Source organism: Balaenoptera physalus (genome assembly GCF_965194825.1).
Source record: "Balaenoptera physalus genome assembly, chromosome: 11".
Classification (NCBI taxonomy): Eukaryota; Metazoa; Chordata; class Mammalia; order Artiodactyla; family Balaenopteridae; genus Balaenoptera; species Balaenoptera physalus.
Window position 1 is genome coordinate 59258574 of NC_138896.1, and position 16753 is coordinate 59275326.

Sequence of the window (16753 nt, forward strand, 5' to 3'; positions counted from 1 at the left end):
TAGAAATCAGTTCTTTGAAATAAAAATCACCATTTCTCTTAGAGGAAAATCTGAAGGGCTACCCTAGCATTGGACTGAGACTTTAGGCTGGAGTAAGTTGTAGGAGAAAAAGTAGAAAATAGTTTGGGTTGAGTTGAGGATCAATGATTTGTGTTTAATGTTTGGCATGTGAGCCCATATGTATTAAAAAATGGGAAAATTTATCCTAAAATTCAGCTGGAAATGAGTTCTGTATTGTCCACCTTTGTATTCAACATTAGTGTATAAAACTGATTCAGTGTTTTTAAACTGGGCTGTATTACCCGTGGAACTATCCATGGAAACTCCTTTGCTTTGGTGCAAGTTTTCTCAACCTGGGCATTACTGACATTTGGGGCTGGATACTTGTTTTTTGCGTCTGGTGGGGTGGGGGGTAAGGCAGTCCTGTGTATGTAAGATGCTCAGCAGCGCCTTTGGCCTGTACCCACTAGATGTCAGTAGCACTCCCCCACTGAGTTGTGACAACCCAAAATACCTCCAGACATTGCCAAATGTCTTCCAGTGGGCAAAATCATCCCTAGTCGAAAACCATGGCTTTAGGAGGATGGAGAAGAAAAGGCACATTTCTTGCTTTGTTGAAATAATTCAACTCTAAGTCTCTACTCTGACCTGAACTTAGATAAAAATTAATGTTGTAAAATTGGCTTTCAACTATAACCAGCAAGCAATCCTTTTTTGCACTCATTTCCAATAAAAAGAACAGATTCACACTTTCTTACGGGAAAAAATACTGGGTGACCAGGGCTGCCTGCAGGGCTATCTGGTCAGGATGGTTTGCAAGAAGCAGCACCTCCTACCCTGAGTTACAGGCCGGTCCCTCCTGTACCGATCACATTTCTGAAAGCACATTAATGCATCTCTCCTATTACCCGATCCACAGCTACATATTTACAGCAGACAGATTTTAGAGGTGTCAGATGCAGAGCAGGTGCTCAAATATTTAGTAGGTAAATAAGGGTAATCAGAACCAGATTCATAGAGACCAATCTGTAAAAAAATTGTAACCTAAAAACTAACTCACTTCTGAAGTTTTCAGAGCACGTAAAATTGAGGTGTTTGTGATGTTAATTCTAACCATGCTGTTCTTCAGTTTAAGTCTTCAGTGAACTCCTTAGTTCAGTTAGATTGTATCTCAGAGTATCTAGTACTCAATCTGGGGTCATTCTCCACTGGCATCCCATGTTCCAGCTAAACCAACCTGTGTAATGATGGCCAGCTGGGGAGACACAAATGATACATTCAGTCTGGAAAGCAAATTCAGTATTATAACTTTGTAAGAAAAGGAAAACTTTTGAACTAAAACCCCTGAAAGAAAAGCTATAGCCAAGCTTTCTTGATTGTGAGAATGCACAGATTTTTTTTTTTCTTTTTGAAACATATTTTATGGGGACTTTTAAGAGAGTATATGAGATTTCTTTTAACATTTTCCAAAACAAATTATGGTTTAAAAAGTTCCAGGGACATGCCATAATGCTTCTTACTTCATAGAGCACTGCCTTGCTCTTTGGCTTCCCTCTGCTCTCCCTACCCTGTCACCCCAATGAGCCTCAGACCCACTCAGTTTCTAGACTAAATTTAAACATCACCTCTTCTCCTAGGAAGCCTTCTGTGATTACTCCTTATGTGTACCCCCACCCCCATTCCCTAGCTCCCATCAGCACCCTGTGTTATTCTCTACTATAGCACCAACCACACTGTATCATGGTTATTTGCTCTACTCTGTCTCCCTGAAGGCAACTACTCACATATCTTCTGCATGGATGAATGTAAGTAAGTTTGAAATACTGAAATTCCGATACATATAAAGATTTCTTGTATTTTCCTGTTCTATTTTCGATTACTATTATAAGAGTAATTTAAACCCAGCTATTTAAGTAATTAGCATATCTTTAAATAAGGATTGTTTTTCTATATTTAGTAATTTCATAGTAAAGGCATCTATAAAATTGCCAAGTAGGAAATAATTGGAAATGTGCCAAAGATGTAGCTATTTGTTATAAGAATATCCAGTGAAGATCAACAACCCAGGATTATGCTGCACACATACCAATGAATATTTTGCTGCTGTTAGAAGTCATCCTATAGAAAAACAAAGAAGGAATATATTCAAAATGTATTGTTAAATACATGCACAGAACAGAAGCATTCAAAATCTTAGCTAATTCTAATCTTGTCATTCTCTGGTTAACAAAACTTAATGTTCCCTTACAGTTTTCAGCATTAAATCAAATTGATTATCTTAGCACTCCACAAAATAACAACACAGATCATCTCAAGTGGTGCTATGAGAGGTAATTTTTTTTCCCTCAGTTTTTCATTATTTTCCAAATATTCCACAATAGAGATGGATAACTTTTTAACTGACAGTTTTTTTTAAAGCTTAATTCTAGACCTTTCATTTGCATGGCTATAAAACTATACTGATTAACTGCAATAAAATGAACTAAAACAATACAGGAAGCAAAGCTATCAAAGGTTAAATTAAAAAAAACCCTCATGTATTATGGAATAACATTACTAATCCTCATTTCTATTTACTGTAAATGTTTTTCTAAATTAACAATAATAAGAAACACTTGAATTTACAAATAGATCTGGCCTGAAGATTTTAGTTTTATACTGTAAGACATAACTTGGTGAAAAGTCATTTTGACCTGAAGTTTATAATAAAATATGAAGGAATATAGCAAATTTGCTCCAAATATGAAACCTCAGGTCCAAACCATATCTTACTTGAAAATGTCAGAAGTCTATTACAGATTTTGAAAACCCACAAGAAACAAACATGTTTTAAAACCTGGAATTATATGCTTTTTTAATTGGTTCTCAGCAGCGTGGGTAAATGAATGACACTGATGATTAGCTTAGGGGAGAAAAGCAGAAAGAAAAAAATTTAACCAGTAGCTTTTTATCACCATTCTTTAATAGCCGACATCTTAATATGTTTCTGGAATGAACAAATTAAAGGTATTATATATAGCAATCTGAATAGTCAACAATAACTTTCTCATAGTCTTATCAACTGAAATAACAGAATTTTAAACATGACTTAGCTTTCACTTTGTCACATTAAACCATACTCTTCTGTTACTCAGTTCATTCATTTCTTGAGTGCCTGCCTTTAGATGCCAGGTGTTTGATCTAAGTTTTCAAGTAGAGTTATTATTCAGCTTAAGCCACTCTATTTAGTTGTCAACATTAGTTAGAGCAGGACCTTAAAGAAGAGGTCAAAATTAGATCAATATTTAGATCCAAAATGATTATAAAACATACCAAAGGTCATGGAACATAAAGCATTACTGAGACGAGTTCAATGTTTAAAATACCTTTTCTTTTTAAGGATAAGCTATAATATATACATGCATATAGAGCTATATACATTGGACTGTGACTGCTACCCCTGACACATCTTTTCTCCTTGGATGCACTTACAAATTCATGAGAATACCACTGAAACAGGACTTTCTAAACATTTTTAAAAACCTAGTTATGAGATAAGTGGCTTGTCACACAGTGAGACAGAAAAACAACTGATATACATTGTTAATTTGTTCAAGTAATGTTATGTACAGTTTTATTGCCAGTATATGCACAACAGTAAGCATAGAACTATAAATACACAATGTAATTAACAGTAGAAAACAAAATTGTTACAGATAAAGGGGGGGATATAGAGAAACTATTTTCCTGCTGCTAGAACAAAAACGAAGGAAGGTAAAAGCCTATCACAAATCATCCATTCAGAACTCTTGCCTTAAATTCTTTACATACATTTCTACATTTTTTCGATTAAACAGAGAAAGTACAGATAACTCTGTAACAAAAGCAAATTGCCTCCCTAATAGGTATTTGCCTTTCCAGTCAAATTCACTTTATGTTAGGATTTAAAAAAAAGTCAAGATGAGAAATCATTAGTATCCTGGTTCCAAATTACCTAATTTGCCTTCCACCAAAACTGGTAATTTTTGAAAGTTGGCTGCACATGAAAATAAGAGGTGTAGCAAAAGGTGATTAAAAAAATTTGTTAAAAAGTAACAGAAAATCACCCTTTTAATAGTTTTCCAAAAGACACTATAGGCAGCAGCTCAGTTAAAAGTATTAGCCCTGAAGAGGTAGAGAATTTGAGCCCATTATACAAAGGTAATAACCTTGGCACCATCTTCTCTCTCATCAGGATCAGTGTTTTCAAGTAAGACAATTTCATGGTAAAAGGAAACCAGGTTCCACCATTTAAAGAAAAGGTGCTGGTCGACTCCCATGTCTCAATAATTAGTTTGTTTATTAAATGAGAAACAGAAGACGGTCAAGGACACACATGCACTTGATTTTTTTTTTATGTTTCCATTATCAAGTTTATTCATAAGTGAATTTGATATTAATAAATAAAAAAAGCATCATTCACAACAAAGATAAACAAACCAAAAAACCCTGCAATGAAACCTTCTATTTTAATAAGTAACAAGAAAAATACAGGCTGATGATTTGGTACAGCTTTCTTAAGGGATCATAGAGGGGACATGGTTTTAAATAAAGATGGCAAGATCAACAACCAATAAAGGGTATCAGCCTTACAGAACTGGCTGATTCTGTAACATGTCTTTGAGGTCTTAGTTTTAAACTACAGATCACCCCAAAGAAGTTGCAACTAATTAATGACGTGTATCACCATCACACCAACAGAGTCCAGCTGTAGTTCAGATTAGTCCTGCTTTATTTCACATCATTTCAATATTTCTAGCATAGGACATGATACGGAACAAAACTCAAAGTAGCAATAAAAATATTATTCTGCATTTGAATAAAGGCCAAAAAATGTTTTAGACTGTTAAACTTTTAAAGCTTTAAGCATTCCTGTTTAACCAGCATTTAAAAAAATGGATACAATCATAACACTGGCAAATGTTAATGGGAGGACAAAGAAGTAAAACATGTGAAATGATGAATTAGATTAAAAATTACTCTGTATTGACCAACTGATGTTAATACTGCTTCTTCTTGAATTTGGAATAACTATCATAAAAGTTACATGCAGACTGAGGATAGCCCTCTGTTACAGAAAATACAAAACAAAACAAAAAACTAAAACTGGGAAACAATGGTAACTTCAGAAAGATGTATTTGAAAATTTCCTTTCATTGATGAGGGTGGTCTGTCTGTCCTTCCTTTGAGAGACCTGGTTCACTTCCATCAGCTTCACTAACTTTGTCCAGAAACATCAGTAGTGGGATCAGCTCCTCCAGAACCTGTTTGTGCGCGTTTGATGTAAAGATTCAGTAGCTTCATCTGCAGATTCAAGCCAAACACGTCATTTGAGAAAGCTGCTCTAAATGATTGTAAGATGCTCATTAAAAAAAATTATACATATGTGAGCTTCAAAAGATATTTTAGACTGAGGGGTTATTATAATGCCCCAGTTACTGTTGCTAATTAAGAATTTCAAAAAAAATATTTTTAAGTCTCAGTTTGTTCAGGACTGAGTATTCTAGCATGCCTTTTCAAAAAATGTCATAGTGATAACATACAAAACTTAGAAAAAGAAGTCACCATTAAGACAATAATGATAAACATTTGAGCAGTATGTGCTATACAATATACTGCCTTAAATTCTCTCTTTTTATCTTCACAACATTTTACAGATGAGGAAATCGAGATACAGGATGTGCCATCCCTGCCTAAGGTCACAGGGGTAGAGAGAAGTGGGCCAGGAGAGGCAATTAGGCACTTGGGCTCCAGCACCCAAGATCTCAGACAACTACTCTCTCCTAACTGCTCTCCTAACAAGAATGTTTTTGATTTCTCTGTCATTTTGCAGTCTTTATTGTACGAGATCATATTTTTATAGTTTGGAATCAAAGCACATCCAATTCTGTTTTCTACTTTTTTTTCACCTAATGTCATTCTCAGATATTTTTCCCACCTACTGTCTTCACATGCAACATTACTACTGGCTGCCTAGTAGTCTGGTAAAGTGCTGAATTTTAATTCTTCTACAGACAACTCTGGATTATCAGGACCTAACTTAAACTTATGACAAAACTCAGGATACATTTTTCTCTGAAAACCACTTTGTTCAAAGTTTGCTTTTTTAACATTGTCTTTGACCGAAGGGTTTTTAAACCTGGTGTCCACGAGATTCAGAGGCTCACTGAACGCCCCCCCACAACGAAACTATGTGTAAAATTTATCTGTATGCATTTATTTTTCTTGGGATGAGATTATACCTAAAGCTCAAAGTGGTTTGTAACACAGAAAAGGTTAAGAACCACTGCTTTCTCTTTCTTTCTTTCGGCCACGCCACACAGCATGTGGGATCTGAGTTCCCTGACCAGGGATCAAACCTGCGCCCCTTGCAGTGGAAGCGCAGACTGTTAACCACTGGACCTCCAGGAAGTCCCTAGAACCACTGCTTTAATCTATCTATAACTTGTATAGGTATTTAATGTAAGGTATATACCTGAGCTCTTTTTCCTTCTATGTATTTTTTCTTCTCTTTGCTACTTAAAAAATAAATTTGATTATGGTAATGACAACTGTTAGGATTTGGGGAAACTTTTTATATGAAGGTGAGTGTCTTGCCAGTTAACTGGTTCATAAACCATAATTCAACAATCATAGTTTATCCTCACCCCTTAGAACAAATTTCAAGGTTTTGATAGTATCAAAGAAATGAAGAAAGCAAGACTGATTTTGTGTTTTTTTTGCATCTTAAGGACTAATTGGAAAATTTATTTTAACATAACAAATCAAAGTTAAACATTTATTGTGATCATAATAAGAACAGAAAGAGGAGAACAAATACTTGATTATCATAGTTCGTAAAGGAAGATTTTTTAAATGTTCAATTGTTCCATATTTGGGGACATATAAATCCATGGATATATAACTACTATTTATTCTTAATTAAACAGCCCTTGTGGGTAAGGATTTGGGTGTGGGAGTGAGGAGAGTCAGTTGGTGATCAATAAATAACCAGAAGCTGTAGGCATTTTTTTCACAGCAGTCTACCAACCACCCTACCAAACCACTGACCTCACCTGAGTAACAGATGTGACAGTACAAACAGCTAAACTGCAAATGGTAAGAGGAATAAGTTGGATTCGCAAAGCCTAATTAAAATCCGAATAACAAATTTACTCTTTTTATTTAAATTAATTAATTAATTAATTCATTTTAGGCTGCGCTGGGTCCTCGTTGCTACGCGCAGGCTTTCTCTAGTTGCAGTGAGCGGGGGCTACTCTTTGTTGCGGTGCGTGGGCTTCTCATTGCAGTGGCTTCTCTTGTTGTGGAGCATGGGCTCTAGGCGCACAGGCTTCAGTAGTTGTGGCACGTGGGCTCTAGAGCGCAGGACCAGCAGTTGTGGTGCATGGGCTTAGTAGTTGTGGCACGCGGGCTCAGTAGTTGTGGCACGGGCTTAGCTGCTCCGCAGCATGTGGGATCTTCCCGGACCAGGGCTTGAACCCGTGTCCCCTGCATTGACAGGTGGATTCTCAACCACTGCGCCACCAGGGAAGCCCCCAAATTTACTCCTTAACACACTCAAAGAACTAAATTTTGAAGAAGGACCCACAGCCACCCTCTTTAGAACAGCAGCACTACTTACTTTACTGCCAGTGAGCTGGCTGAGATGTGGTTTTAGTTCATCACCAATTACCGCATGAACAGCCACCAGGCAGAAGACACAAGCTTTCCGAACACTGCTCTCCGAATTATCATAACCCTGGGAAGAAAAGTCCTTGTTAGCACTCCTGCAGGATCTGAGGAAAGTACCATTCCACAGAGACAGAAGTGCAACTCAAAGAGGAGATCCCAAGTGTGCTGAGGAGAGAGAGCTTTACTGACTGGACAAAGTTAATTTCTCACCTTTTCAGGCAGAGGCGTGCCCTTCCCTCCTCCATCTCCCCTTCGGCATCCCCACTCCACTGTCAGCCTTCCTTATCGGGTTCTTTCTTACTTAGCTTGGAAAGCTGCACTCCTCTGACTCTGGGGCTGCCCCTCTGCCAATCCACCCTGCCGAAGCCTCTGAATTAACCTTCCTAAAGCTTTCAGCTGTAGTGAATTCAATAGCTCCTCACTATTGAGTAAAACCTAAACTCCTTGGCCTGGCAGTCAAGGTACTCCTGTAATCCAGGCTGAATTAAGCTTAACATCTGGCCCATCCCTACCATTACTCTAAGTTATTCATCCAACAAACATTTATTCAGTACCCACTATATGTATGACACACACCTATTATGTATATTCTGTTCTTAGCACCAAAGCACAGATAAGAAAGGAAAAGATTTGGATCTTATCTTCAAGGACCTCACAATTTAGTAGTATTTGGCTTAGAACAGAGTCACAAAGGTAATACTACAGAAGCACAAAGAAATGAATGATTAACTCTCTTCAGGAGGGATCTTAATATACATACTATGTAATATTAGTCATTAAAATTACATTATAGAATATTATTTATTGGATGGAAAAAGTTCACAATCTATGATTAAGTTAAGCAAAGCATGTTACAAAATATGATCCCATTTTTTAAAAGTATTTATATGTGTGGGTTTGTATGCATAGAAAAAAACCACATTAAATGGTAAGTTACCATGCTAAATGGTAAGTTTTATGTTTTGTATATTCTACCACACACACACAGAGCTAATTACGGAAAGTCTTTGCTCCGAACACCTAAGACAGCAGGAAGGCTTGGTCATGCCACTAGTGTTGCCTGGCAAGTGTCTAAAATAACTGAGTCCCAAATGTATCACACATAGCTTATTCCTCCAAGCTTTGCTGCTTACCTGTATTAGGCCTGGCATAATCTCTGGCAAAAGCAGGTTAAGGGTTTCCTTGGAAACTCTCTCTATCACTTTTGTTTGCATTTTGATTGCAGCCAGATTAATTGGGTAATCTGCAGTTTGGATGATGGGACAAAGCACTTTGATGCACTGCTCCGGACTGATTGAAGTGGCCAACACTGATGCAGCTTCCTCAGCAGATCTCACCACCTAAAACAAAGAGGTCAACATTTAGCAGGGAAGTAATTTTGTAAAACTTATACTGTGTCCTGGATGTATACACTTCATGAAATACGTCATAGGACATGATATCTGGGATTTTCTTTGACAACACTAAACAAACAAACATAAAAGGTGAGGGTACAGATAAAACAGGTTTGGTAAAATGTTGATAACTGTTGAAGCTAGAAGATGGAAACATGGTGCTTTTTTACATCATTCTTCCTTCATTTGTGCTCTCTTAATGTTGGCTTGATTCAGTGATTAAAAGCAACTTTAACATGATATTGTGGTCTAGTTCTGCAGGGGAGTGGAGGCTCTGTCCACCTAGACTACACTGTGACTGGAGTCCTCTGCATCAGCCACCCTGAGACCCTGCTCATCGTTAAGACCCTCAACTCCAGGAGGGCTTGTGCCTTTTATCACGTTATTAACAAAATAAAATAAAAATCATTTCATTAATATGTTATCAAGTTAACAGGCTATTTCCCCTACTGTTCATAATGATTTTCTTTCCTTCTATATTGGACTTGGGGAGGGTAAAACACTGGTTCTGCAACGAAGAGAAGAAACAGTTATCTATATTTTTATTGGAATCTGTAATCTCTAAAGATGGTCTTGAAAACATGTAAAAATTATTGCTTTTGCTGCTACTTTGGTATTGTCTCATTTGTGCTCTCAATCTGTGAGAGGTACTTATAAAGGTATAGTGGAAAATACACTGCAAGTCAGAAGACCTAGGGCTAATTTCAGCTGTAACAGCTTAAGAATGTCAATTTTATCTTTGGTAAAAACTGGTATGCTACAAGGCCTTATTTAGGTCAGAAGGTGGATAACTAAAGTACAAACATTACATAGTTTTTTTAAGCCTTCAGCAAGATGCTACAGATGTACCACTACTAAACACCAACTGGATTTTTTTAAAAATCGGCTTAAAAATCCAGGTAGATTTAAAAGTTATGGCTCACTCTCCTATAAGATTCACAGTCACAGCTTCTGAAAAGTGAATTACCCAGAGGGTTTCGATTTTTTCATATCCTCACCAACATTTCTTATTATCGTTCTTCATCATGTGTGTGAAGTGTGGTATTTCATTGTGGTTTTAGCTGCATTTCCCTAAAGACTAATGAGGGTGAGAATCCTTTTATGTGCTTATTGGCCATTTGTATATCTTCTTAGAAGAAATGTCAACTCAGATCCTTTGCTCGTTGAAAAACTGAGTTATTTACCTTTTCATTGTTGAGTTATGAGAGTTCTTTATATATTATTGTTGTTAGTCCCTTATCAGACATGATTTGCAAAAATTTTCTCCTATGTTATGGGTTGTCTTTTCACTTTCCTGAGAGCATCCTTTGAAGCACAAAAGTTTTTAATTTTGATAAAGTTCAATTTACTCTTCTTTTCCTTGTTGATTATTTCTGCTTTTGGTATTGTATCTAAGAAACCATTGCCTAACCCAAGGTAACAAAGATTCACACCTATGCTTTCTTCTGAGAGTTTTACAGTTTTAGCTCTTATACTTAACTTTAATCTATTTTGTCTCACTGTTGTTTTAACTTCCTTTTTTTGACTTGTCTTTTGCTTATGTATTGCTCTGATGCTTCCTCTTAGAGTTGCACTCCCTATTTGAAACTTGCTTTTCTAATTATTTTGATAAAAGTCCTTATGATTATCTTATCTCACTGATTATCTCATCAGTGTCATTGGTCATGATGGGGATATCCTGACTATAATGTAACAAGACAGGTTTACAGGACTCTTTCAGGAAAGCTGTCCTCATTGTTTTATTGAGTAAACTTCTAACAGACATCTAGCTCCTATAGGCATTAGTTATTTTAAAAAACCAAATTCTTATTGGTAAATGGAAAGTGAAGTTAAGATTGGTGAACTCTAAATGGAAATCTAAAAGTGAATTATAGGAGAAAATGAAATCAGATAAATTATATCCTAGAGCTCACCTATTTTAGGTAAAAGGCCATGGTATCAATATAATTCGTTAAACAGAAAAGATTATATGTTTGCTTCTCAATCAGATACTACCTTGAACATTAAGAAAATGCTTGCTAAGAGTACTTTCAAACAACGTTTGTATGTTTCATGCAATAATATCAGAAGTACTATCAGGTCACTTACCTCCTTATGAGGATCTTTATGTGCTTCCAGTGTTTTCATGACAGTCAGTTCTGCATAGTTTTTAAATCTTGCTGGTTGATGCCTTAGGATTTCTCTTAAAACCTTTAATGCCAAAGCCCTGATTGTAGGCTAAGAAGAAATATTTTAATGTTTTTAATATTTTGGGTTGTAGACGATCTTTACATTTTCCATTTCTGTAACTTAAGGGTCTTAATATGGGTTGGGGGAATTGTAGACAACTGCATAAAATATGTGGTATATTACACAAGTTTTCACATCTCTAGTTGAAAACGAATACTTCTTAAAGAAACCAAGAACCACTACATTCTATTAAAAAGGAAGTTTTACTTTTGAACAACTAATTCAAATATGCAAAAAAAAGTACTCTCCTATAAAAATTTTGTCAGCAACCTTTCATTTTCCCTGTTGTCAACTATTGAAAATCACTGAGCTGCTTGGTTGGGAAGAAAAAGTACTTTACAGTGAAAATTTCAGGCAGAAGGAAGCAGCCGAAAAGACTCATTTTCCCAATTTCCAAATCTGTGTAGCACTTGATTAATAGGCAATGACAGGCAATCCAAGACAGGAAAAACAGGCTATTGTTTACATATTCTGCCATTTTACCTCTTTATCCCCAAGGGTTTCAAGCAATAAAAGTAATATTGTTTTGAAGTGTTCATCCCAAACACTGAAAGATTCTTCCTGTGTCAGTTTCATGAGTTCATAGAGGGCGATTTTTCTTTCTTCTACACGTTCATTATGGTTAGACAACTCCTTCAATAACTCTGCAACCAGGTCAGAATGGTCTAGGGAAAGATCTGTCATAAGGACATGATGTTAATTCTGTAACTTTATAGGTCAACTTTCACAAGTATGGGGATGACAACGTTATAACATCATGAAACACAAACAGAAAGTTACTTGTAAAAAAAAACCAAAAACAAAGAAAAATGACCAAGTAATATTCTTTTCCATTTGTCATCCCCCAAACCTCAATGCTAGTTTAAAACCATTTATAATAAAAATTCACAGGAGAATTGTATAATGAACCCCCATGTACCCATCACCCAGATTTAAAAATTATTAAGATTTTACCATTCTTACATCATCTTCGTGCCCCACCCAACTTTTTTTCTGAAAAATTTTTAGCAAATCCCAAATGTATCATTTCATCCTTACACACTTCAGCATGCACTTCTATGCTGTCATGCCAGGAGGCTCACAGTGTCTGGGTACTCAATTTTTAGCGATACTAATAAATGATCACTGGATTTAACTGGTAACAAATTGATCCCACCACTGTAAAGTTCCCCGTCAACCTTTTAACTAATGATTTCACCCACTGATGTTGCTGAATCAATTATTTTATTAGGAGTTAAAAATGGGTTGGAATTCTTCTGAGAGAGTGAGTTTATCAACTAGAGCTATTTTGATTGCCCTGAAATACAGTTTGATAGAAAAGGCAGAATACCTAATATATTTCCCTTTAAATTTCTGAGTCAAGAGTTGGGCCCAGTGGTTATCAAGGAGTTTTCATTTGTTTTTGCTTTCTTTTTTTAAAGTATAATTATGAACTCATGAATTTTATGAATGTTAAAGGACACACTGTTTATTTTTCAAAGTCATCAGATAATGCTTTGAGAAATCTTTGTAGGAAAGACAGTTAAATCCAAAAGTTCACATTAGAACATTAAAAAATACCAGAGTTCTTCCTAAATCCTTTTGATGATAAAATACATGATAAATTCAGGTTTGAGGGACTTGGGCAGGCATTTGCTTGAGCTTGTGCCATAGATTCTTTTCCCTTCTAACTCATCCTCTGGAATAAAATAATCACAGAACACGGTGCCTGAGCCTAGAAGGTACACCTGGGGTCACTCCCTCTCCCAAGTCTCCAGGAAAGACAGCTAACACTGTGGAGCTGTATTCTCTGTGGCTTCACTTGGCATGAGTATGCTGGCCTTTTGGAGAGGGTTGCTGGGTACAAAAGGAAACGCTCAAGAGGAAAGAACACTTTTCCCAAAAATGAACCTTGAGGTTGTAGTTTGCCAGATGGTTCACAACTGGTCCATAAAAACAGAAGCTACTGTGCCTCTTCCTGCCAGCTGGTTAGCCACTGACCTAGAGATACCAATGGCCTGACATTATAGGTCTCAGGGAACTCACAACTACAAGTAGGGAAAGAAAAGTTATATTTCACTTAAGAGGATTCAGAAACCTGAGGAAAGGAAATCAAGCTGAACTACTAGAACAGATGACTTGTACTGGAATAAAACTAACAGATGATAAGGAAGGGAAATTGAACCAAAATGTAATGACAATATTCACTGCCTATAAAAAAGGAAGTTTGTTAGGACAACTTTCGTGGAACTATATAATAAGAGCACTAAGAACTTCTGGTCCCCAAACACTCATACACAGAGCACAAAATGTGATTACTGAATTTAAAAACTTGAGATAATCTGAAAAGAATGATCACTGAGGAGAACTAAATTAGGGTTTTGGAAGATCAGGAAGAACCTCTGCAAAATGCAGAGCAAAACCATGAAAAATAAGAAATTTGAGTTCAAAGATTTTAACTTGGAGAATAAAAACTGTCTTATAATAATTTCATTTGTATAGACCAACATTAGAAAAATATTGCTGGCTTAACAAGAACCACTGCAGCAGGATCAATGCATCTCTATAAACCGCTCAAAAATCACTCCTGTGAAGTTACAGTATCAGACTTTCAAAGATGTCATAAAATCATTCTGATAAGAGTATATTTTATTTCAGCTGAATAAAGGGAAATCTCAAGAAAATGCTTTGTTTCAAAGGAACTCAGTTCTCCTCTTCATGAATATAGGCTTTGTAATTACTCTAGAAGATAATTAGAAATGACCTGTCATATAATGGTCTGGACAGATGACTGACAGGAAAATAACTTCTGCCAAAGAAAGCACATAAATTATTTGATAAAAAGCTGAACTATTTATGTCATACAAATGAGATAAACCTAACGTACTGAATTAATTAAGATAAAGTATAATCAACTGTATTTCCTCTTCTGACACACAGAAGCATTGTTGTTCTGTGAAAAGAACACAGGCTCTAGAGTCTCACCAAGCCTCTGCCCCTTAGCCTTTGTGTGATAGGAGCACGCTCTCAATTATTGTGGAGGTTGGGTTTTCTTATCAGTAAAATGGGAAAATAGCACGCACCTCCTAGGGTCATGGTGAGGACCTGGGCCTGAAATATGAGTCTCCCTTGAATAACAGTATCATCCTCACTATAGGTAGTACATATTCTGGAATATTATAGTCCCTGGTAAACTTTACAAAGGTCATAATTAGAACTGGTCATTAGTGGGTATGACTTGTTAGTTTTGATAAATGTATCACTAATGTGTGCATCTGTCTGTAATATGTACAGACACATCTGAGTAAGAAAGATACTTAATAAGTCTCAGAATTTTAAAACAAATTCCTACTTGAACAAAATAATTATCTCCCACCAAAAGTTTTATATTTTAAAAACAAAATAAGGAGAAATTTTACTTGGGGGCAGGGCATAAGAGAAAAATCAAAACAGCAAAATGGAGGTCAATACATTAAAAAAGATAATGTCAGCAATGTTTACAATAAAATAATGTCAAATAAGGTCTTCCCCACCTCAAATTTAAAAAAGAAAATAGACAGTAAATGAAAACAATTGCTATATGAAGCTTGGAACAACTACTATTTTGGTGTAACTGAAGGCTTCTCTATCTTCAAATGTTTCAGAAGTCAATCAAGTATTATGCTGTGAAGAAATAACGTTCTCAAGTTGAAAAATATTCTACCCAGTTAGGTTTCAATTATATAATTTCCAGAGATATTTTCCTTTAACAAATGAGAAATATATGATCCTTAGTAAAGGAGAAGAGAATTAGACAATAAGGGGATGATCTTGTTAAGTTGTCATAATTTTGGCTTTGTGGTACTTGTGATATATCAAGCCTCAACATGAGAAGTTGGTAAAAACACAATTCCTCAATCTCATAAAATGAAGATATTTTTCCATTTATCAAAATTACAGGCCTGGGGACAGATTCCCAGGCAGAGTACAGAGGGTTTCCACATGTGAGAGTGGGTAAGATAGGGTTTCAGAGCTCAGCTAGAACAAGAAGTGTGTCCACATGTAGTGGCAACCAGGTGTGATGTGTCAGAGCCCAAGCAGAATGGCATTGAGGCCGAGGAAGTTGAGGGTGGAATGGTAGAGCCCAGCAGGGTGGGGAGTGCATCCGCGCAAGTGAGGAGGTGGTGGCAGAGATGGAGAACTGGTTGCATACAGGAGGATTGATCAAATAATAAGTATATTCAAGATAATGGAAGTCAGGTTTCTCACAGGGGGTTATTAATATGGAAAGGGAGAAACTAAAATTAATCTCATGGTGCTAGACTAGAATTGGAGTTATTGGTATAAACACATAGCTTCTGACAGATCCAGCAATAGATATAAATCAGCATGCATGTGTGTATACACACGGACGTGCACACACACACACGCTCCCTAGCTCTAGTCACTTAGAGGTCTGGGGAGTAGTGATGTCCCACCAGCAGTGAGTACACCTAGTGCCCAGACTTTAGTCTTTAAAGACTATTTTCTCTTAAAAGAAACCAAGGATCGATCCTTGGAGAAATGGTTGATTCTAGGACTGAAGCAAGGACAGTGTAAGATTTTGCTGTGTCAGAATGTAAGAATGGGGACATGTTAAAAGGACACAAAAGCCAGCTTGAATGGGATCCTGATGGTCAAATTAAGGACAATTTGAGCATCAAAATAAATAATGACAGTTAAACATTATAGCCCATTGAATACAACAGGAAACTATGTGTCTGTACAGTTATAAATATTTATTTTTTTTAAATAAATAAAATTTAAGTTTAATGAGGAACAGGATATTTACAGTTTTAAAGTACCTCTCCACAAAACACTTATTAATTACAAAATGAGTAACTTCACAGTGGAGAAGCCTGTTAGCAGCATCATAATCAAGTGATCAAAATTACATCACCAATCTTGGGGCAAAGGGAAATCATGTGTTAGTTGAAAGACGCACTAACACTTCTGTGATTCTGATGCCAAGAGTACAAAATTTGAATCCAATCATAAGAAAACATCAGACAAACCTAAATTGAGGGAAATGCTACAAAATAACTGGTCTTTATCCATCAAAAGTGTCACGGTCATGAAAGTCAAGAAAAGACTGAACACTGAAGGAGATGTCATGATTAAATGCAACATGACATTCTGAACTGGATACTCCACTATAAGATATTATCGGGACAGGTGGAAAAACTCTAAGGATGGGTAGTTATTAATGTAGCACTGATAATTCCCTGATTTTGACGAATATATTGTAATTATGCAGGAGACTGTCTTTGTTTATAGAAAGTATGTCCTAAAGTATTTGAAGTGATGGAGGTCAGTTTGGCAACTTACTCTCAGATGGTTCAAGAAAAAGTTCCTTCTACCGTACTCCCAACTTTTAAGCTTTTGACTATTTTGAAATAATACTTAAAAAAAAGCCTACATATATATATGTAGGTATATATATA

General features: G+C 36.2%; 1 protein-coding gene across 39 annotated transcripts in view; it reads right to left on the reverse strand.

Annotated features, from left to right (window-relative positions):
* Window positions 1-3579: 3579 nt before the first annotated feature.
* The window catches only part of CLASP2 (cytoplasmic linker associated protein 2), a 176764-nt gene continuing 163590 nt past the window's right edge, over window positions 3580-16753 (reverse strand). For all 39 annotated transcript variants that reach the window (XM_082411763.1, XM_082411766.1, XM_082411776.1 and 36 more), the window contains 5 exons: window positions 11796-11989; window positions 11172-11300; window positions 8823-9029; window positions 7640-7756; window positions 3580-5322 (listed from right to left, as the gene is read on the reverse strand). In XM_082411763.1, the coding sequence (XP_082267889.1) occupies window positions 5236-5322; window positions 7640-7756; window positions 8823-9029; window positions 11172-11300; window positions 11796-11989 (734 nt within the window). In that variant the 3' untranslated portion in view covers window positions 3580-5235. The remainder of the gene's footprint in view (window positions 5323-7639; window positions 7757-8822; window positions 9030-11171; window positions 11301-11795; window positions 11990-16753) is intronic.